This window comes from Chiloscyllium punctatum, chromosome 19 (genome assembly GCF_047496795.1).
Source record: "Chiloscyllium punctatum isolate Juve2018m chromosome 19, sChiPun1.3, whole genome shotgun sequence".
In the NCBI taxonomy this organism is placed as follows: Eukaryota; Metazoa; Chordata; class Chondrichthyes; order Orectolobiformes; family Hemiscylliidae; genus Chiloscyllium; species Chiloscyllium punctatum.
This window is the reverse complement of record NC_092757.1, coordinates 77541583-77565056: the sequence shown is the minus strand read 5'-3', so window position 1 is coordinate 77565056 and position 23474 is coordinate 77541583. Positions and strand designations below refer to the sequence as shown.

The 23474-nt window shown below is 38.7% G+C and overlaps 2 protein-coding genes across 5 annotated transcripts in view; one reads left to right on the top strand and one right to left on the bottom strand.

Annotated features, from left to right (window-relative positions):
* Positions 1–8567, top strand: part of taok1a (TAO kinase 1a) — a 169935-nt gene extending 161368 nt beyond the window's left edge. For all 4 annotated transcript variants that reach the window (XM_072589756.1, XM_072589757.1, XM_072589760.1 and 1 more), the window contains exon 20: positions 773–8567. In XM_072589756.1, the coding sequence (XP_072445857.1) occupies positions 773–1234 (462 nt within the window). In that variant the 3' untranslated portion in view covers positions 1235–8567. The remainder of the gene's footprint in view (positions 1–772) is intronic.
* Positions 8568–13805: 5238 nt separating this feature from the next.
* Positions 13806–23236, bottom strand: LOC140491497 (protein ABHD15-like). Its single transcript, XM_072589761.1, is given in 3 exon segments — positions 13806–13908; positions 13910–14374; positions 22300–23236. Coding segments are annotated over 3 exon segments (1290 nt in total). The 5' UTR covers positions 23070–23236; the 3' UTR covers positions 13806–13853.
* Between the last annotated feature and the right edge of the window lie 238 nt (positions 23237–23474).

Here is a 23474-nt window from a genome sequence, read left to right as displayed (position 1 = left end):
AATATATAAAAAAAATGCACTTAACACTGGAGGCAGGTTTTCTTAGATATATTTCATAAGTCTCAAGGATTCCTACACACGTTCAACCTTTACCGCTTTTTACACTAGCTTTATTTTGGAATGGGCATTACTTAAAACCAGATCAATGTCACACATATTAATAAATAGTTGACATGCTGCAGACAGATATTTCACTGCTCTGAATAGATGACTGGATTAGAAGTTCCAAATCTCACAGTTGTGTTGGTGAAGGTGTTGTGACAAGTGATCAATCAGTTGAGTGTAAGCCATTATTTCTATCAATTTTCTGACTTATAGGAGCTTGACTGTCCCGGTTGCTTTCGTTAGTCAAGGGAAACATTAATGGCATTAGAGTACACCTGCAAGAAGTTCTGAGATAGTCTAAATATTTATTAGGAAAATATTACTGCATTCCCTGCTTTCATTGATAAACAGATGATAATACTGTGCCAACAATTTAGTGTAGTTCTACTGCTTCCTGCTCAAAATTGTAATTACTACCCAGAGCCTAGAGAACAGTTCATGACAATTTAGAAGCTAAAGTTATTTCAGTTGCATAAACATATGTCATTGCATTGTTTTACGATGCTGCATATTAACAACATATTTAATCTGAAACAACTTGCAAGCAATATTTGGAAAAAGTTTTACAGTATTTTGTAAAATAATGTGCAGAGGATTTATCATCAATCTTTGTAAATTAGTAAACTGATTGTGGTTTCATATCTCCCATTTGTATTTTCCATTTTAGATTGAGGAGGAGATGTTGGCACTACAGAATGAACGCACTGAGAGAATACGAAGCTTACTGGAACGTCAGGCCCGAGAAATAGAGGCTTTTGACTCTGAAAGCATGAGACTTGGCTTTAGCAACATGGTCCTTTCTAATCTGTCTCCAGAGGCTTTTAGCCATAGTTACCCTGGAGCTACCAGTTGGTCTCATCACCCTTCTGGAGGAGCAGGGCATCACTGGGGTCACCCCATGGGTGGCCACCCTCCAGCCTGGGGTCACCCAATGTCAGGTGGATCCCAACCTTGGGGACATCCTGCTGGCCCTGTTGTTGCTGTGCCCAGAGGAGGTGGTATGGGGGTCCGCAACAGTCCCCAAGCTCTCAGACGAACAGCTTCCGGAGGCAGATCGGAGCAAGGCATGAGCAGGAGCACAAGTGTCACATCGCAAATTTCAAATGGTTCACACATGTCTTACACGTAATTTTAATAGGTTGGGGGAACAGTTGTACAACTGCTGTCTTGCCTCAATGCTCTGCAAAAACCGCCCATTATGCATCATTTTGAAAGCCTTCTATTGGTACTGCGGTTGGGATTAAGAGTGTGGGCATGTTTGTCTAGCCTTTCAGGAAAAACACATCTTTTATGTTAATACAGATTTTTTTTTCTTTTGTCAACACATCATACATTATCTGTTTGATCAGCCCTTGAAAAAAAATGTAAAGGAAGACCAAAAGATAATTCTTGCTGAGCCTTGTTCTCTCCAGTTGGTGGCATTGTGGCACCATTACATCCCATTTCTTGTCCTCATTTAGCAGTATATTTTTCAAGGTGGTGGTATTAGGGAATTTTATTCGTTTAAAAAAAAATACTTCTGGTTGCCATTTACTTCTGCTGGCCATCAGACACATACTTTTTTAAGGGCTGAACCAGTAATCTCACCAGCTGCTAACTGACGTTATATTTGTTTGCCTGAGGCATTTATCTGCTGAAGGAGGTATTATATGGAAAAAGAAGTTTAGATTCTATTTCTTGGGCAGAAAAAGTATATAGTGAACAGACTGGAAGTTGGGCTGATTTGAAGTGGGACCGAATTAAAGTCTGGTACAAGCATTTGGTATTTATGTACAGCCACAAACCTGTATTTGTTTACTGGTCAGTTACTCATCTGGCATTAACCCTTTGCTACATTATCTGTGAATTATTTAGCCACTAACATGTCTAGAGTATGGAACTAGTTAATGAGGAATATTAATGTTAACTAATGCATAACAATGATGCCATAAGTAATTCGCCAAATAATAGATTAAAGAAAGACTGCCTTTTGCTAATTGTTTTGATTTCCCCCACTTCATAATTTTCAGATTTATTCATTGTGTACAACATTTTTCTTTTTGCAAATCTTCCCACCACCTATTGAGCATGCTATGTGGCTCCAAAATGGTGTAACTGCATCATAATGAACATGCTCCAAATTTAAGGTGTTTACAAACTACCATAGAAAGCAGTTTTAAACTCTACATATTAAAATTAACAGTACATTACCATTACCGATAGAAACCACATATATTGTTCTTAAAACGGTTTCGATACAGAACACTATTTTTAAATTATACAGATAGTATAATTTTATTTTTTAATAAGTAAAAGTTAGAGTGTTTTTGTAATAGGCTGTTGTACAATGTGTTCTGACTTTTGGCACATTTCAATAAGGACTTTACATTGTGCGTGGTCTATGAGTTGTACAATAATCTATTGCCACTATACTGTGAACATTATTGTCCCTTCAGAAAGAACACTGCAGTAAGTAAAACGCTTCCCTAAAATTCAGGTTACATCGGAAAAGTTTGTTTTTAAATTGAAGAATGTATGTATCTGTAAATATGTAGTAAATTGGAATTGCTGAGCTGCTGGCCTAGTTCCTGACTCTTTTTATACTGAATTTCGGTTCTGTCAACTAAAAACAAGAACTTAGTGCCATTATTAGCACCAGTGAGCATGCCTATGACTTTTTAGCTTTCTATGTATCACTATTACTACACTGTAGTATAATGTAACAAGTCTTAAATGTGTTATACAGACAAGAAAATACATCTGAAAGCTATGCTTGCTTCCCTTCCTTACAGTGCTGACTGACTGGGCAGTAAAACAATTCCTTGTATATACTGCATTTCACATAAGAACTACTTCTGGTATAAAACTTATGGTGAAATGACATTAAATCTTGCCAATAATCTAGTTTGTTATTTCATGTGACATTGTGCAACTCATCACTTACATTTAGTTGTCATTTCTTTTGCCAAAATTATCAATATTGGTAAGAGGGAAGACTAGTTAAGTGTTTTCACACCTTTAACTTCACTGTTACTTTGGCACAGTTTAAATTTTCCCTCCCATCTGACGTCATGTGATTGGTTTGTTTGTTTCCTTGGTTATAATTTTAATACTAGAAATTCATGCCCAGTAAAGTGTTGCCTGCACTCTAAGAAATTCTAAATTATTAAAAGAATGTAAAGAGAACCAAGTGCTGAGAACGGAGCATTTTTCAACTTGCACTTAAGCAATGGTACAGTGATTTTTTTAAGCAGCTGCTTGGATAATTTTTGCTCATGGAAACTCTTATTTCAAAATTTCAGATTTGTAGTCAACATTGCTTAGATCATAACAGATCATAAATGTTGTCTACTTTGATATTTGAGATCAAGCAGTCTGGTGTGAACCTTACTGATTGAAGTATTTTTGTTGGTTAGCTAAGATCGTGATTAACTGACTTTGCATGCATATTTTATTCGACAACATCAGTGAGTTATTATTCCAGAGTTTCTTCTGTTCTTACATTGTTAAAGATGACATACAAAAATCACTTCGGCAACAGTGATCTAAAGCAGAGCTTGCTACTTTATCACAGACTTATTGGCTTATAGCTACTGATTTTTAAAACTGAGAATGTTTTATTTGTGAATTGGAGTTGGTGACAATTTAGTCATTTAAAATTACATTTTTAATGTCATTTTGGTTTAGAATCTGTTACATTATTCGTCTAATTTATTAGTAGCTTCTATTTTTTAATAAATTTAGTGTCTCATTTTTTAAAAATGGACTATATAAGGCTCTGTAAATGTTCATTTTTACTTTTGATGAGGCAAATCCTGAGAACCTGTTGTACAAAGTTAGCTACATGATCTGCAAAATACCTCGATCAGTGTTGCTATGACCAGCTTCTAGGTATTCATGAGAGTGTGCTCAAGGATTCTACTCCTATTTAGCTGTATTTTCCCTTCCCAAGCTAGAGATACATGGTTCCTACTTAAGACTCCCTGGTTATACCACGCAGATTGGAAATTGACCTTGGAGAGGTTAACTGGTAACCTGCCATTGCATCATGCAGCATGTTGAAATTCACCACCCTGAGCCATCACACAATAATTAGCACACTGAGAACACCAAGAGTAAAGATTCCATTTTCTCTATCATTCATCTCAGCATATGGAACAAAAATTCAAAACTTAAATAGTGAGCAAAAATTGGTGGAAAATGAACACTATTCAGTGAAATTCATTATGTGCAATGAGTGTGAATGTTTTGGATTCCACGAGTGCTATTAGAAAAGAGTGAATGTCAGCAATGATGAATGCTGCACCCTTTAAATGAGATTCTGATTGCTGCTCTGTATAATTGAAAACCAATTCTAAATCTTAATTGCTGAACAATTTATACATTTGACACTCATTTTATATATAAGATGCCACATGAGTGAGGGGGAAGGAGGGTATGTAGTTATAGTTCAAATGTGTCCCAACAACCTTACGGTATTTATTGGGTAATTCTGAGCATGTAGGTTGCCTCTATCTTATGTAATGTTTGTATTAAAAATTGTTCTAAGACCATTTTAGTATGAAATACAAAAGAAATATCAATCCCTACTGCTCCTTCTATCAATCTTGTGTGTTCTAACTTTGCTTCCATTTAGTAACTCTTCCTGACTGCTCAGTCGGCACCTGACCACTTATGCCATTAGCCTGAATATGCAACTCAACCACAGGAAATTGACTGAAAAGTATGTTTTGTAGTTACGGTACTCACCGTATTTGATGTTAAGGCTGTGGAAAACTATTTTTCACACCTAGGTGACATTTGAAAAGAGTTGAAAATGGAGGAGATGCCAAGAATTTATTTAAGTCCATATGAAAATATTCATTTCTTCCTGAATTAAAGAAATGTACTGCACATAGTGAGATGAGTAGTGATACAAGGTGCTCCCTAGTTTTACTTTGGAACTTAGACTTGTTAGAACCGTGTGGTTTGGTGGTTAATGATTTGCATTAATATGTAACACTGAGTTAAGTAGATTTGCAAAGAAAAATAAGCTTTTTCCAGAACACACACAAGTTAGTGTGAGTCTAATCTGTAATCCAGTTGGAGTTCTATTTGGCAGGTGAAAACATTAATTATCTGGCTTTGCTTTTTGTTTTATTTTTAATTATTTTGCATAAAGCACGGTCTGACTGCTAAAGTGCAGTTTTAAATTCAAGTATAATTCTTCAATTTTCTAATCCAAACCAACTGTTCAGGTGGCTGCTACATGGGGGAAACAGGTAAAAAGACTGAATTCTTTCTGGTTAACTCTCCTCCATTAACTCTGTAGATGCATCTACTAAGAGAAAAATGCACTTCATTAGATTATTCCACCCTCATGTAGGAATCCTGCAAAGTAATAAAGCACATTTTAGGAGAAGGCAGGATGATATCTAGTGTAGAATCCCATGAAGTCATTGAGTACAAAGAGAAGAGTTCACCATTGAAGTCAAATTACTATGTACATTTGTTTCAAGAAAAATATTAATCAAAAATGTCTACAGTATTGCATTGTATAATTAACTTTGGCATTTTTTTGATGAGACAATATAGTTGCCAATTAATGCTATCTTGTGAAGTAGCATAGTAACAGTACAGTTTACAAAGTGACTTCATCATCTATTTGCAGTAATATAAAGACAACTGCAGTTGCTGGAAATCTGAAACACAGGTCTGGCAGCATCTGTAGAGAGAAAAGCAGTTAATGTTTCAAGTCCAGTGAGTCTTTGGTTGAGGGGTGGGAGTGAGGGGAGAGAGAGAGAGTGTGTGTGTGTGTGGGGTGGAGGGGGGGGGCTGTGGTTGGGTAAAAGTTGAATACATGGTGATGGTGCCTAGAGAGACAGAGCACATCTCACATCTGCAAGGTTTTTCCAACCGTCTGAAGGGCATTCAGCTTTACTGGTCACAATCAAACTCATTTATAGTTGAAGATCTGGGATTTTCTTTATGAACCACATTGAAGGATGATGAATAATGTAATCAAGATTTCAGCTTTATGAATAACAGTATGTTGAATGTTTTGAATCTCCATATGGCAGAACTGATGCTAAACGTTCTTATGATAAATTACCAAACAGTTTATAAATCCCTTCAATTATCTAAGGTCTGGTTAGGAAATGTGGGGTTCCACAAGCTGCGACTCTTCTCTGCTTAGCATCCTCTCCAGGCCGCATTGCTTGCTTTGGAGTATGTGACTTCTTTTGACCCTGGTTGTGCAGAGAGAGAGAGAGAAGGTGCTGCCCTGATGTCTCCATCTTGTAGTTTTCTGCGTCTTTGTTTCTTCTCTCTTCTGTCTTTTGGCATCACAGGTGTGTACTCTATTCCCCCCGCCCCGATTCCACCTTTAGGAGTAAATTACTGCACATGCTGGAAACTGTACTGAAAACAACAAATCCTGGAGATCACAGCAGGTCAGGCAGCATCAATGGAGAGAAAGCAAGCTAATGTTTCAAGTCTAGATGAATCTTCTTTAGTGCTTTGGTGAACAGTCATCTGGATTTAACATGAACATACATTCTCTCCATAGATGCTGCCTGACCTGCTGTGATGTCCAGCATTCTTTGTTTTCAGTAGGTTCCAACCCTTCTCCAGCTATCTTCAGTTCTGAAGAGTCACTGGAGTCGAAATATTAACTCTGTTTTATATCATTAGATGCTGCCAGACCTGCTGTATTTCTGTATCATCATTCTGCATTGTTTGAGATTAGTTGTGTTGATTTTCATTGAAATTCTTGGGTCGAAGCATTATATTGCTCCCTACATAGCTATTGAATGTAAAAACAAAATTGCATCAAAGTTGAGAATGATTCTGAAGATCAGTGTTGTCTAATTGAAATCACTAGTGGCAGTGAAACCAGTTCAGCCAAATGCCCTCATTAGTGGAAAATGCCTGCCATGTACCTATACAGTGCAGATTATAAAAAGTTAAATATCCCACACAGTGCAAATGAACATTGGGATGATATGCTTAGTATGTATTACTTTTAATTTCTAATCAAAAACCAAATAGTCACAAAGGGATTCCCATTTAGCCATATGTGGCTTAGTACTTGGCAATATGGCTAAGGATAAGTTGCATTCAAGATGAGGGCATCATGAAGTTGAACAGTCAAAAATAATATTAAGTAGATTTGGGAAGTGAACAAACAAAAATGTGTATCTATATATAATAATTTGTTGTTTAATCCAGGGACGTTGCACAGCTTTCTCTCCAAATAAGCTTTTGCTTAAACTCTGGAATGCTCTTTATCTAGGTTCACTGTTAGAACAATGATTGGACATTGCTGCCGAACAGTCAGGACTGGCAGAAAGGGAGCTCACAAAGATCAACCTAGCGCTAAAATCTGTGGAATATTCAACAGTAGGTTATTATGGTATCGTAGTAATCTGTTAACGTGTAGTACTGAGCTTACCCATCATTGAGGTAGGGAATGACTACATACTGTTTGGTAAGGTAATCTAATGTTCTTAGTTATAAAAAATCCCTTTTCTCTTGCTGTAGTTGTCGCTGGCTCTGAACAAACAAAAATCACAACTCTTACTGGGGATTCTGATAAATTAATGCAGTTCCATTTTTAAAAGTATAATAGTGCATATAATGAAAGATGGCCTAATGACTTGACATCTTGTAAATGCATAATTTTATTAACAATTTCTTTGCATTAGGATATTTATATGGTGTAAAGGGTTAAAGAAAACCACTAAACCCGCACAGTACTTGAAGAGAGGGTATTTGTACTAAAATACAGATGTTCATTACTAACTACGCTATCAGAATCCCTTTTGTTTTAGTATGCAACAAAAAAATAGTTTAATGTGCATTAGTAATGAATGAGGGACTGTGAGAAATGTTAATATTGTACATTTTAAATAGCTTGCAGGAATTGTGACAAAAACTTGAGATTTCTAACATAAACATTTAAAAATGTTTTAACACTAATCCCATGGGGTGAAAACAACACATCATGAATGTATAACCTAATCTAACCTAGAGCAACTGGCTGGTTTTAACAAATCAGACAGCGTGTTTGAGCTTATTCAACTTTATCTCTTTACATTTCTATTCTATTTTGGAGTTCTTATGTTCTCGGCATAATTCTGATTTTATTTGCACATATATGGTAGAAGAATCTGAATTATAAATTTTAACAACCAAATTTACTTTAATCATTTTTTTAGAAATATGTTATTCCAGTCGTTGATAGCCGGTTACCAATAAGTTCCTTCATTTACTGGTATTCTTTTAAAAATTGTACAGTAAAAATGTCAGTATTCTGGTAACTTCTGGTTCATACATACATTAGCTCATATAACCTGTATTAATTGTATAGATTGTGAAGTTAAGCTGTTACCAAGTGTCAGAGAAAGAGAATAGGGTCATATGTAATATTTTGTTTGTAATTATCCTTTGTATTGTTACAAAGGAGATGTTAAAATCAACTGTAATAAAATAATTTTAGTACAGCTTGTGTACTTTGCTCATTTATGTTATTTCAGATGGCTATGTCATAAACTTATGAATTCTTTATGATTCAGAAACCTACATCATTTGATAGTGTTTGGTCTGATATAAATGTAACCATGCTGATATCACTAATTGAATCAATTAAGATTTGGAGATGCCAGTGTTGGACTGGGGTGTACAAAGTTAAAAATCACACAACACCAGGTTATAGTCCAACAGGTTTAATTGGAAGCACTAGCTTTCGGAGTGACACTCCTTCATCATGTGATAGTGAAGGGCTCAATCCTAACACAGAATTTATAGCAAAAATTTGCAGTGTGATGTAACTGAAATTATACATTGAAAAATTGATTGTTAAGCCTTTCATCTGTAGAATACAGTGATAGTTTCACTTCTTTCATGTGTAAATCACAAAACCTTTTTTTAAAAAAGTTGCATTCTCGGGTTAGCTGTTAACAATGGTGATAGCTAGACAATAATCACCATTGTTAACAGCTAACCCGAGAATACAACTTTTTAAAAAAAAAGTTTTGTGATTTACACATGAAAGAAGTGAAACTATCACTGTATTCTAACAGATGAAGGGCTTAACAGACCATCAGTTTTTCAATGTATAATTTCAGTCACATCACACTAAAGTTTTGCTATAAATTCTGTTAAAATTGAGCCCTCCACTATCACCTGATGAAGGAGCGTCACTCCGAAAGCTGGTATGCTTCCAATTAAACCTGTTGGACTATAACCTGGTGTTGTGTGATTTTTAATTTTGAATCAATTAAGTACATTTCAGAACTTTTAAGTTGGCCAATTTTCCATTATCTAATTAATGAAGACCATTTAGTATTACATTTTTTTTGAATACCAGTTTGACTTTGTTTTTAAAATGTACACCCTCTATTTTGGGGATTTTTGTTTACATCTAAATATTCATTTTAATTTACAGAAATGAGATGTGCCTTGGGTGTTGGAATTTCTCTCATTATTTACAAGCGTTGATTTAGAGTTTGGACACGGAAACAAGCCCTTCGATCCAACTCGTCCATGCCGACCAGATATCCCAACCCAATCTAGTCCCACCTGCCAGCATCCGGTCCATTTCCCTCCAAGCCCTTCCTATTCATATATCCATTCAGATGCCTTTTAAATGCTGCAATTGTACTAAGCCTCCACCACTTCCTCTGGCAGCCCATTCCCCCCACACACCACCCTCTGTGTGAAAAAGTTGCCCCTTTAGGTCTCTTTTGTATCTTTCCCCCTCACCCTAAAACTATGCCCTCTAGTTCTGGACTCCTCCACCCCAGGGAAAAGACCTTGTCTATTTACCCTACCTATGCCCTTATAATTTTATAAACCTCTATAAGGTCACCCCTCAGCCTCCAACGCTCCAGGGACAACAGTCGTAGCCTTAACCTCTCCCTATAGTTCAAATCGTCCAACCCTGGCAACATCCTTGTAAATCTTTTCTGAACCCTTTTAAGTTTCACAACATTCGTCTTTCAGTTTCAATAAATGTACAGTGTTTGTACATACCTAAACTTGTAGATGTAGGAAAACAAATTTTAGGCTTGATCTCCTTGAAAATAGCCAATTCTGGATGCTTTCTTTTTAAATGTGAATTTTATATTTAGAGAGATGAATGACATTAGTGGTAGGAAATGAAGCGCTTTCATAGGAATCAGGCTCAGGCTGTTCATTCCATCATTTTACTATTTACTCAATGAGATAATGTTGATCTCTATCTTTTGTTATAATCTCAGCTGATGTTATTACAGGACAAGTCAGATTCCAGACTGAAATCTGGCATGATAGATTGTTTTCTAATTTAACGAGGTGGCCTTTCACTGAAACACAAGCATATTATGCAAGACCAATGAAGATGAAATAAAATAAATCAAATTATTTAGATTATGCAATTTTAAAGATTTTGAAACATGCTAAAATACAATCTTATGTCCCTACAACTTCCTTCTTTAATACTGAAGCACTAGAGAATCTCTTCACTATCACATCCAGGTTTAGCTTAACTTTTGTTAATTCCCAGTCTTGAGAATTTGATAGCCTCAAATATTTTAGCTTTAATTATTCCCTTCAGGATTCCAACCAAACACTTCTGGTCTGGAATTTTTAAACTCCTTAAACTGAAGAAACCTATTTCTTAACAATGCAAAGCTATCTTCTTTCTTCAAGAGACATTTTTACATATCTACCTACTGTCTAAGCTATGGGTGTCTCTGCTAAAATAGACTCCAAATCCTTCTAACTGGAAGCAGTATAATGCACTTCACTATCAAACATTTTATAAATGATTTGAATCTACAATCTGTGGTTATGTCACTGGAGGTACTTTTCCAATTAATCTGTTCAACAACATTATTACACACCTCTGGAGCAGGTGGGCCTTGAACTGAGCCTCTGACTCAGGTAGAGACGCAACGATTATGCCACAAGAGCTCTACAAATATTTTTCCTACTTTCAATTGTATAAAGAACACTTCTGCATATAAAGTGTTTTTATTTCCATAATCACCAAATTATTTGTGTTTTTTCCTCCATCCATTACTACAGCCAGTAAATCACCTGTGTTTTCCAATTGAAAGCAAAGCCTGTTAAGGGTAATGCAGATCATCAAGTGGGAGGGTCTAAATCAAAATGATAATGGAAGGGAGGATTTCACTTATTTTATATTCATAAGTGTACACACAATTGAATTTTTTTTCCTCCATCACCAAATCACCCACTTTTTTTTTCATCTGTTATAAACTATAAATCTCTCATGTTTTCCAGCACTTTGCTGTTTGTTCTTCGGCCATAAATTCCACCTAATGCAAATAAAACTCCATTACTTTCCAGGAAGTCCCTCTTTCTCACCCGGATTGTTTAATAAAAACACAGCTTCAAAATAATACTGCCAAGATAATCAACTCATTCGTACACAGATTAAAACCCAAATGCAAGTAGTTCAAAATTCAACTCTAAAATATATGTAAATCTCACCCCTTGTATCAGCTCACCCCAAAGAATGACAATTGCAAAATGTTCTCAATTACAGAGAATCCAAAACCAAATGTCGCAGTCTATGGATGAGGGGTAGGCTTTTTCAGACAGATGAGAAATTTCTTCACCTAGAGAGTGGTGAACCTGTGGAATTCGCTGCCACGGCAAACAAGGCCAATAATATTGAAGACTTTGTAGAAATTTGTAGATAAAGTTGGTAGGACTAAATGGATCAATGTACCAATTTGGATAATTAGCCATGATCATATTTAATGGTAGAACAGACTCAACAGGCCAAATGGTCTACTTCTGCTCCAGTATTCTATGTTGCTTTTTGCTATGTGTTTCTATGTTACTCCCTCACTAATATACAGTTGTAGTAGTGTGTGCTGACTACAAGATACATCGCAGTCATTGACCAAGGCTGCTTTTATAGCACCTTTGAAATCTGTGACCTCTATAACCTAGAGCAGCTGACGAATGGGAACACCACCAAGTTCCACTCCACGCCATACACCATCCTGAATTGGAACTATATTGCCATTCCTTTGTCATGGGGTTAAAATCCTGGAACTCCCTCCTGACAGCATTCTGGATGGCCCTACACTGTAGGGAACAGTTCTGAAGCAGTTCTAGAAGGCAGCTCCAGGGCAAATGAGAGATGGACAATAGCCTAACCCTTGAATGATTTTTTTAAAAATTCACTATTGAAGGGCAATGAATACAGAAACCTGAGAATGTAAGACACTTATGCCAAATGGCTGTTTTCCAAGAGTATTGGGATTGTCTCTGCTCTGGACAAGGACAACACACGTCTATCTTGTATCTTCCTCCCACAGTATGTTAACCGGCCTTCAGAACATAAGGCAAGGCTTTGCCAGGCCGGATATTAAGATGGTGTTGGAACAGTTCTAAAACCTAATTCATAATGGAAACATGTTTGCATGATTTAATGGTAAATTAACCTCCAAGTGTATCATGCTGTTGCATTTAGCTGATGTCCAAGGTCATTCATTGAAACTAGAAAAGCCATCTTTCCAATTTGATACAGTTTCAAAATGATCAACTGTTTATTTCTGCTTGAAATGGGAAATCCCATAAGAGACCAGGTTTGCAACAGTACTTTGGCCGCAAAATCTGTTAATAAGCACACAAGGGAAAATTATAAATGTTGAAATATGGAAAATTAATCTGGGAGTACAAGGCATATCTATCAGCACATGGAAGCAGAGAGATGAATTAACAGTTCTCTTGGCCCTCTCCTAGTTCTGATAGTTTGGACTTTAGGATAATTTGTCACTGGGTGAAGGTAAAATGGGGTACATGCAATTGACAATCCACTACTCACTTCACCTAATCTTTTCTTCCATTATCTTAAACAGCAGTAAATATGAATAATGGGAAAATTAATTGTATATTTCCCATATCTCACCATCAACTAAAATCAAAATCTGACCCTTAATCAGTCCTTAATAAAATATTTCAACAAGTTTTAATTTCAAATTTCTCCTTGTGCAAGAGTCTCGGAACAGAGGGCATAATCACAGCTAAGGGCTGCCCATTTAAGACAGATGAGGAGGAAGTTCTTCCGAGAGCAGTGAATTTGTGAAGGAATCAAAGGTTGTGTGAAAGAACAAGAAATTGGAATTGAAGATGATCAGATTAGCCACGATTCCACAATGATAGAACAGCTGGGCTGAATGGCCTACTTCTGCTCCTACCTTGTGGTCAAATGGCACAATTTGATTTTTGCATCGTGGTTGGGGTAAACTGCAGCAGTATACAATAGAAAATAGTTTAATGTTTAGTATAGCAAAAACTAATTTGTATTTAAAAGGCTTTTGGATGGGTATGTGAATAGGAAGGGTTTAAAGGGATTTGGGCCAAGTGCTGGCAAATGGGACTAGATTAATTTAGGATATCTGGTCGGCATGGACGAGTTTGACATGGCATGGTCTGTTTCATGCTGTACATCTCTATGACTCTGTTTTTGTACATTAACAAATAAAACACTTCGCTTTGATCTTGCAAAGCAGTTGTATAACTTAAAATTTGTTTAATTATACTTTTGAAAAGTACTCCACACTTATTTTTAAATTATAAACCATAAAATGTAACATTAAGTTCTGAAATGTTTACAGAATGCATTTAAAATGTATTAACTAGGCATTCTAATACCTAAACAATATCTCAATAGACCTATTTTATATGTATAGAAATTAGATCTAATAATTCTATGCTTACTCATTTGCTTTATATTTAAGGATTGATAACCAAAGAGACAATTTCTTTTATCTCGTATACGATCGTTGCCAGTTAAAAATCTCATGAATATTATGAGAACAAACATTCTTTTTTGTGAGTAGTAGCTCCCCTCCTTTTGTGGGATGCCATTGACATTTTTCTTCTGTAAACACGCTTTGCCCTTTCTTCAGTCCTAAAAAAATCACTGACTGATTTAAAGTATTCCAATACAGCTTCATGACTCCATGAGGAACAACTGCTCGTTAAAAAGCCACAATGTCCTCCATGCTTGGTTAACAAAAGGAAGAAATAGGGGTTGGTTTCAAATAACTCAAAAGGCAATGTAACCTCTGGATTGCCTCTGCATGGATCATCTTTGCTGCAGATGCACAGAAGAGGAACTGCAACCTCATCCACATCTCTTAATGGATCATTTTTCTCCCAATAGGAAGCCCAGCTCAAACTATTGAGCTTTGACTGACAAAACAATGCTTCCTCCAATTCTCTCAGAGTGCAGCTTCTGAATAACTTCTCTGTATCTATCATTTCTCCAAGAACAGTGGTGTATCTAGAAATATAGAGCAATAAAGCTGTGAAATTCATGAAAAGACTGATACATTTTGTGATACTTTGTGACTGTGCATGATTTTAGATGGAGACCATTTAGAAAGGGTCGTGGGGTGCCAGACCAAATAACTGAGAATAAGCAGAAAACACAACCAACAAAATACTTGTGGGCGGCATGGTGGCACAGTGGTTAGCACTGCTGCCTCACAGCGCCAGAGACCTGGGTTCAATTCCCAACTCAGGCGACTGACTGTGTGGAGTTTGCACATTCTCCCCGTGTCTGCGTGGGTTTCCTCCCACAGTCCAAAGATGTGCAGGCCAGGTGAATTGGCCATACTAAATTGCCTGTAGTGTTAGGTAAGGGGTAGATGTAGGAGAATGGGTGGGTTACGCTTCGGCGGGTCGGTGTGGACTTGTTGGGCCGAAGGGCCTGTTTCCACACTGTAAGTAATCTAATCTAATCTAATCTAAATTACCACACCAATTTTGTATAAGTTGCTTTAACAGTTGTTACTCCATTACTATGGTCAGTTTTGGCTACCATGACAGAGGGCAACCTCTAAACCATGGAAACAATGGTTAAGAAACTGATTTCAAGTGTCAAAGTACATGGTTACAGGGAAAGATTAGAAAAACTGAGGCACTTTTACAAAAGCCAAATTATATTTGACAAATATTTAAGTTTAAACAAGGCAAAACCAAAGTTCAGAGTTAAGTTAAAAATAAAAGAATGACTTGTATTTATACTGTACCTTTAACATGTATAGGCCATCTCGAAGCCCCTTCCAGCCAATGAAATACTTTTGAAATGGACTCATCGTTAAATTGGAAATGGAGTAATCAACTTGTGCACGGTACATTATTCCCACTAACAGCAAATTATAATTGTGATGGTGAATGGGGGATAAATATTCGCAGGACACCATCTCTGCAGTTCAAAATATTGCTAAGGAGCCTTTAGCTTTCATTTGAGATGGTAGATTCAATTTAACATATCATCTGAACAAAAGTACTGTACTGGAGTGTAGCTTTGAATTCAAGTCCTAGAGCAGAACTTGACCACAACCTCTAACTCAGGTGAGAGTACTATCACAGATAATGCATATAATACAGGTATAGATACCAGGTCAAGGAGGTGTAGAGGAGAGTATTTTAAAATCAACTTGTTTGGACACTAAACAAGTGTGATTTGAATCCTGAGGCAGGGACTCCACTACTGCACCACATGTCCTTAGGCAGAGATTAAAACTGGTGAATTCTTCCAGGTACATAATGATCAATATTTGGCAAGGCGATTGTGAGGGGGGGGTGCACAGATGCTTTTACCATTTGAAAAATATACAAACTGAATGTCTGGAGTACACTCTGCTACTTTTAACTGAGTCTTTAAGTAGATATTACTACTGTCTACCTCCAGTCAGTGATAAACTTCTTACGTATTAATAGGAAATGTGTTCTCATTTGAAAATTTTCTAGCATCCTACAATTGTGACCAAAGATATTTCACATTCAAGTTATTGCTTTTGAAATGCAGCAGCTGTCACAAGGGACAGCTTAAACACAGCAACCATTTTGTATCAACAATAACCAACTGCTGCTTATTTGAGGGGGCAGCATTGGCTCTGGCAGAAGAGGTACTTCCAGTTCTTTGGATAGTGCTTGGAATCTAATATTTCATCTAGTGAACTTTCTCCATCCATGTATTACAGTAACCAGGCTCACTTGTGAGTTGAACCCTAATGTGGAGCTCAACTGCAGATTTCTCTTTAAACCACCAAAAGAAAAATTATATTTAGGTGTGGGTGTGTTTTCTAAAACTTCCAACTGTTGTGGTAACTACATATCTCTCAGCTGGATGAAGTTTCTCAGCAGAGTTTATCTCAAACTGCGTCAGATTACAGAGTTCACCAGTCTTAAATTCCTGTAACTGCATATTTATTTGAGTTAATATATAACTATTGCAAAGATTGGAATTGGTGACCAAAGGATTTGAGATAGTTTTGTATATCTGTTTTCCAGGAGTGTTCTTTCTGAAGACATTCGGTGTTTATCTTCAGTGAGCTATAGAGAAGGTCCTTAACTTGCAGTTCATTTAACAGAATTATATTAGTTTACAGCTTAGAATGAACTGACATCTTGTGCCGAAGGTTCAAAGGCTAAATTTCACTTTCCCAGCTTGAGTAGTCAGTGGGCCAAGTGGGTTGTTGTAGAACATGTCCAATATTAATTTCAATGGATGTAATAATTAGAAACTCTGAGGCCTATTCCTATCAAGCTGCCTCTGCTTTTCAGTAAGGTCATGTGTGAACTTTTACATCAATTCTATTTTCTCACCTGTTCACTCTTTCTTTATTATCTAAAGGTTTACTGATCTCAGTCTTTAATGCATGGAAACACTGATTATCCACAACTTTCTGCAGTTAACTAGTTTAAATATTTACTTTTTTTTTTAAAGACATTTTTCTTCATCTGAATTCTAAATGGCTAAAGTATTTTAGGATAAAAATGGTGACCCCTAATTTTGACTATACAGCCAACTTTTCAGCATATGCCATCCAGTCCTTTTAAGGAATGTATAAGTTTTTAAAAAATCACTCATTCTTCTAAACTCCAGACAGCAGTGAAACATTCTGCTCAATCTCTTTTCATTGATTCCTGAAATGACAAATTTTTCCAATCTGGCAGCACTTGGCTTCACCCCTTCCAAGGCAACTATGTTCTCTTTTGAGTAAGAAGATCAAAAGTGTACATAAATACACCAAATGTGGTATCATCAAAGCCCTAAGTAATTCCAGCAAGACTTTATTTTTATTTTATTCCAAGACTCTTGTAAATCATTTTCCTTCCTAATTGCTTGCTGTACTGACCAGCATGTCAACTTTCTGATGGATACATACTATTGCTGTGTAATGTTCCAACCATTTCTGTACCCAGCTGCCCAAAAAAAACCTAGTCCAGAATTAATCCTTGAACATATTTGAAATCACCTGTCTAGTTTTCAATATGTGCTTAATTAACTCATTAGTCATTGAGGAAGCATTGTCTCATTGTCCAAAGGGAGGGACAAATAACTTATCCTCCATGTAAAGTATGTATTTATTTCATTATGGAATTGGACTTGGGTTATTTCAATGATTGTGTAGGTTATCCAAAAGTTTTGCTGCCTTCAGATTTTGAAACTGCCTTGGTGTTTTAAAAGCACACAAGTCTCTTCAATAGAGATGCAATGGAATGCATAAGAGCAATCAAATTTATAACATGGGTCCATCTGAAGACAAGGCTACAAGAACAGACTAGTAACATTACGTATGAAAAATGATTTTAAAAAAGTTGTTCCCTTCAGATTTCTTCACAATATTCTCTCAGGATATGCTTAGTATAATAATTTCAATGAATTTTCACGTCTTTTGATTCATCGCCTCTCCACTGGACCAGCCATTTAAATACTGGATACTACAGCAGTCGGAGGCTGGGAATTCTGTGACAAGTAATGTCTCCATCTACAAGGCACAGGTGAAGAGTGTAATGGAATATTCCCACACCCAAGCAGCTTAACACCATCGAGCAGAAAGCAATCCACTTCATTGGCATTCTCTCTCTCTCTCTCTCTCTCTTTCCCCCCCCTCCCCGAACATCACCTTTGAGTCAGAGCATGTCCACAGCATGATAAAAGGCCCACTGTGTCAATGCTGATCTGCAAGTACCTATATATTCTAATTTCATTTTCCAACACTTGGCCTGTAGCTGTGGTGTTTTAAGAGCTTATCTAAATACCTCTTGAGTGTCTTGAGGTTACCTCTTATACCACCCTTTTAGGCAGTGATTTCCATTTACCCTAGGATGAAAGAAAAAATCCTCAAATCTCCTCTCAACCACCTGTTCCTGACCTTAAAACTGTGCCCCTTGAACACAGACCCTTTTAAGGGGAAGGTTTATGCCTTTTTACAGAGCACAGCGGCAGCTGCCGGTGTACCATTTATAAGAAGCATGCTAATAAATCACTAAAGCCCTTTGCCAAACCCATAAAGCCTCCTATTTAGAAGGGCAGGGGGTAGAGAAGCAAGCCTGTAAGTTCTCCTCTGAGCCACACATCAATCATCCTGCCTTCATCTTCATTTGGTCACAAGCCTAAATTCTCACCTAAACTGCACCGAGGACTGCAGTGCTTGAAGAAGTGGAGGTGGACAAAGTTAAACATCACACAACACTAGGTTATAGTCCAACAGGTTTATTTGGAAGCACTGGCTTTCTGAGTGCTGCTCCTTCATCAGGTAGCTGTGGTGTAGGATCATAAGACACAGAATTTATATCAAAAGATCAGTGTCATGCAACTGAAACGATATATTGAACAAACCTGGATTGCTGTTAAGTCTTTCATCTTTCAGAATGGGTTGCAGGTTTTGGTTCATTAATATGTAAATTTCAAAACTACCTTGAAATCACATTATCGAGATAACTTAAGGTTTTATATTAAAAAAAATGACATCTCTGCTCAGACAATGTATTAAAGATGTGAGGTTAGAATCTGTCTGTATCCCAATCTTGAGTCAAACTGCTTCTACTTCCAAAGTAGGAATTTATAGAATGTTACATGGATTGACTGTCTGCAGATTGTGCACTTTTTGAGCAAAATAGAATGTATCTGCAAATACATTTATGCAAAGGCAGATACACCTCAGACTGTGTGTGTATCTGTGTACATGTGGGGGGGGGAAGAGAGAGAGTGCACACATGTGAGTTTGTATATGAGTATAAGCCTGTGAGAGGGTGTGAGAATATAGGGGGTGTATGTGTGTGCTTGAGAGACAGCGTGGGTTTGAGGGGGGTCTGCGGTGAGTGTGTGTGCGCATGAGTGTGACCGAGTATAAGCCTGTGAGAGGGTGGGTGTGTCAGAGAGCGTGTATGACAGGGTCTGCATGAGTGCGTGAGCATGCAAGAGTGTGTGTTTGTGTGCATGAGTGTGTGTATGGTGTAGTGAGGTCACCTGTAGCCAAGTTCTGTATCCATGAGGATGGCCTCAACTGGGACCTTGGGTTCATGTCACAATACAGATGACCCCACTACACTATTTTCTCTCTCCCTCTTACACTCTCTCTCTCTCTCTCTCACACACACACACTCACACACACACCCCTCTCACAGGCTTATACTCTGTCAGAATCTCACAATCTCTCATCACTCAAGCATGTATAAGTCTATGAGGTGTATCTGCCTTTGCAGAATTGTTTTTGCCGATATGTTCTATTTTGCTCAAAAAGCACAGAATCTGAAGGCAGTCAATCCATGTAATATTTTATAAATTCCTACTTTGGAAATAGAACAAATCTGACTCAAGATTGGGATACAGATTCTAACCTCACACCTTTATTACATCATCTGAGCTGAGATGTCACTTCTTTTATAAATAAAACCTTAAGTTATCTCAAATGTGACTTAAAAGAAGTTCTGGGATTTGCATATTAATGAACCAAAACCTGCAGCCTGCTCTAAAAGATGAAAGACTCAGCAGCAATCTAGGTTTGTTCAATATATCGTTTCAGGTGCATGACAGTGATCTTTTGCTATAAATTCTGTCTGTATCTTATGAAAATGCTTCTTCATCAGGTAGTTGTGGAGCAATGGTCTGAAAGCTAGTACTTCCAAATAAACTTGTTGGACTATAACCTGGTGTTGTGTAATTTTTAACTTTGTGCTTTAAAGGGGCTCCTGCCTGAAATGTTGATTTTCCTGCTCCTCGGATGCTGCTTTTCCAGCACCACCCTAATCTTGACTCTAATCTCCAGCATCTGCAGTGCTCACTTTCGCCTAGCCTACTACCGCCACCTGTAGAGAGTTAGGGGTGCACAACAAATATTAGGTTTGGTAGTGGCACTCTGGTCCCATGAATGAGTTCTACAAAAACAAAGTTGATTTCAGCACAGTGTCACTGCAATCAAATTGAGACAGTGTTATAAAATTACTTTTTAAACATCAACATGTTCAGATATATATAACACATCTCAAAGGCAGGTGGGATATGAACCCAGATTATCTGGGCCAGAGGCAGGGGTACTATCTAGCACCACAAGCTTCCATGAGCTGGTGTTATATGGCAGTTTATACTGAAATGTCTATCAAAGTGCAAAGCTTTACTAATCTCTAGAACTACCTTGTCACAGTTCAAGTGGATAATGATACTTTATTGAATTGTCTAACATTGGGCTTACTGTTTTGTTTTCCTGTCAATGTTGCTGAGAAACCAGACTCAACATCAAGGACTGTGTTCCTGCCAGCAAGCAGTTGTTACTTGGGGCTTTGACTTGCTAGTTGCTAGTTTATTGTTGCTGCAGTGGTGTAAACAATTCTATTGAGGCAGAGCAGAGCATCATAAACAGACAAAATGAAATTTGCATTTAAATTAGTTAAGATTCCTCTGATATTTTGATTTTTGTTAGCCCTGAAAGGACATTTACATTACTTTCATTTAGATTCTCCTACAGTATGGAAGCAGTTACCTACAGCCCACCCTGACAATCCGAAGAGTTACCCACCCAGACTCACTTCCATCTGACTAATGCACCTAACACAATGGGCAATTTTAGCATAGCCAATTCACCTAACCTGCACATCTTTGGATTGTGGGAGGAAACCGGAACACTCCGAGGAAACCCATGCAGACCCAGGGAGAATGTGCAAACTTCACACAGATGGTTACCCAAGGCTGGAATCGAACCTGGGATCCCGGCACTGTGATGCAGCAGTGCTAACCACTGTGCCGCTGGAATTAATTTGTTCATCTTAAAATAGTAAGGAATGGGTGACCTTTTTTTGAAAGTTGGGTCAGGGGATCCCTGGGGTGTTTTTTTTGTTCACGTGTGGGATGAAGGTGTCACTGACTAGGCAGCATTTATTGCCTATCCCTAATTGCCCAGAGGGCAGTTACAAGTCAACCACACATTGCTGTGCGTCTGAGTCACATGTAGGCCAGACTGGGTAATGATGGCATTTCCTTCTCTTAAAGGACATTAGTGAACCAGATGGGTTTTCTGACAATCGCCTCTTAATTCCAGACATTTTGTTGAATTCAAATTCCATTTATGCCATGGTTATATTCGAACTCCGGTCCCTGGAACATTACCTGGATCTCTAGATTAACAGTCCAGAGATATTGCCGCTAGGCCTCAGTATTTCCTAGTTCGTCTAGCATCAGTCACCCATGCCCTGATTAATCTTTGGTAGACCTACTGTGGGTGGGAATCGTGTTGTTGACTTTAAAATGTAATAAATGTTGGCCTCTCCAACAAATGAATAAATGGGAAAAAAATTCTTGCTGAAAGTTTTGGGAGATTCCCACTTCCCATTCCAATTCTGAATTTATGGGGACCCCACTGACTATACCAATCCCAAATTTTAAAGATCCTACTTAACATTCCAATCCCAAACTTTAGGTATAACCTACCTGCCAACCCAATCCTGATTTTTTTGTGAATTTCACTTCCCATCCCAATGCTTGAGTTCAGGGAAACCTGCCACCCTCCTAATTCCATAGTCTGGGAATACTGCCTCCCATCCCAATCCTGGAATTTAGCAAATTCTACCTCTCATTCCAATCCTGAGAGTTCAGGGAATACTACTTCCCATCCCAATCCTGGAGTTTTGGGAATATGGATTTTGGAAATGTCACCTCCCATTCCAATCCCAGAATTTAGGGAAAACTGCCTCCTATCCCAATCCCAGACTTTTGGGGATATGGCTTTAGGGAATACCATCTCCCATTCCAATCCCAGAGTTTAGGGAATACTGCCTCCAATCCCAAAGTTTTGGGAATACGGCTTTAGGGAATACTGGTTCACATCCAAATCCCAGAGTTTAGGGAATACTGCCTCTCCAGTCCATAACTGATTTTAGGGAAATCGCCCGTCCCTTCCCCCAGTGCGGGATCTTTACCTGCTCAGGCTGGTTTTCTGGTAGCACAACATGAACCAGCGGTAGAGGCCGTTCGGCCCATTCTCCAGCCACTGCTGGCACCGGAGGATGGGGGAGATGAAGGCGGCCGCCGTTATGTGGCTGGAGGAGCCGCACTCGCCCAGGTAGGACAGCAGCAAAGCCGAGCCGCTGCTCTCGCTGGCGGCAAAGAGAGGGGCGAGCGGGTGCTTGTAGCGGATGTAGCTGACGGCCTCCCGCAGGTCCGAGGGGTCCCCGAGGGGCAGCAGGCGGCGGCTGGTGAGCGGCACCCCGTTGTGGAGGCGCCGGTTGAAGAGCAGGGGCCGGTAGCCGCGGCGGAGGGCGATCTGCAGCAGGCGGCGGCAGTGACCGCTCACCGCCCCCAGGCTGTTGGGGATCAGCAGCAGGATAGGCAGCGGGGAGGGGGAGCCCCGGTCTCCCGCCACCCCCACCCCCTGTCCGCGGACAGCCCAGTCCAGAGCGATCACACCCCCGTCCGACATCTGTAGGTGCTCCCGCACCAAGTGCAGGCTCCCGGCTCCCGGCCACACGCCGCTGCACACGCTCTGCAAGTGCGGCCAGCCCGCCCGCGGGAACAGCCAGAAGCTCTTACAGTTCTCTGTCAGGTAGCTGGCCAGAGCTGAAGGCTTGCAGATCAGCTGCGGCACGCTGTCCCCCTCGTCTGCCTCCCGAGTCGCTGAAGTGACGGTGAAGTACAGTCCGAGCAGCAAAGCGACCAGCAAAAACCAGACAGCAATATCCCAGATCAACATTTCCCATCCCTTCACCAACTGGAGTAAGAGCTGAAACCGCCAGAGTGCGGCACACAGTCCAAACTTCCACCCCTCTCCTGGAGGATCAGTTCAGATTAGTGAACTCACCAAGAGTGCACAGTCCAAACTTCCACCCCTCTCCTGGAGGATCAGTTCAGATTAGTGAACTCACCAAGAGTGCACAGTCCAAACTTGCACCTCTCTCCTGGAGGATCGGTTTATATTAGTAAATTCACAAAGAGTGCACAGTCCAAACTTTCACCTTTCACATGGAGGATCAATTCAGATTAGTGAACTCACCAAGACTGCAATATTTTTACCTATTCCCTAGAGATAAATTCAGAATAGCGAATTCACCAACAGTGCAGCACACAGTCCAAACTTCCACCTCAGTCCCCTCTTTGA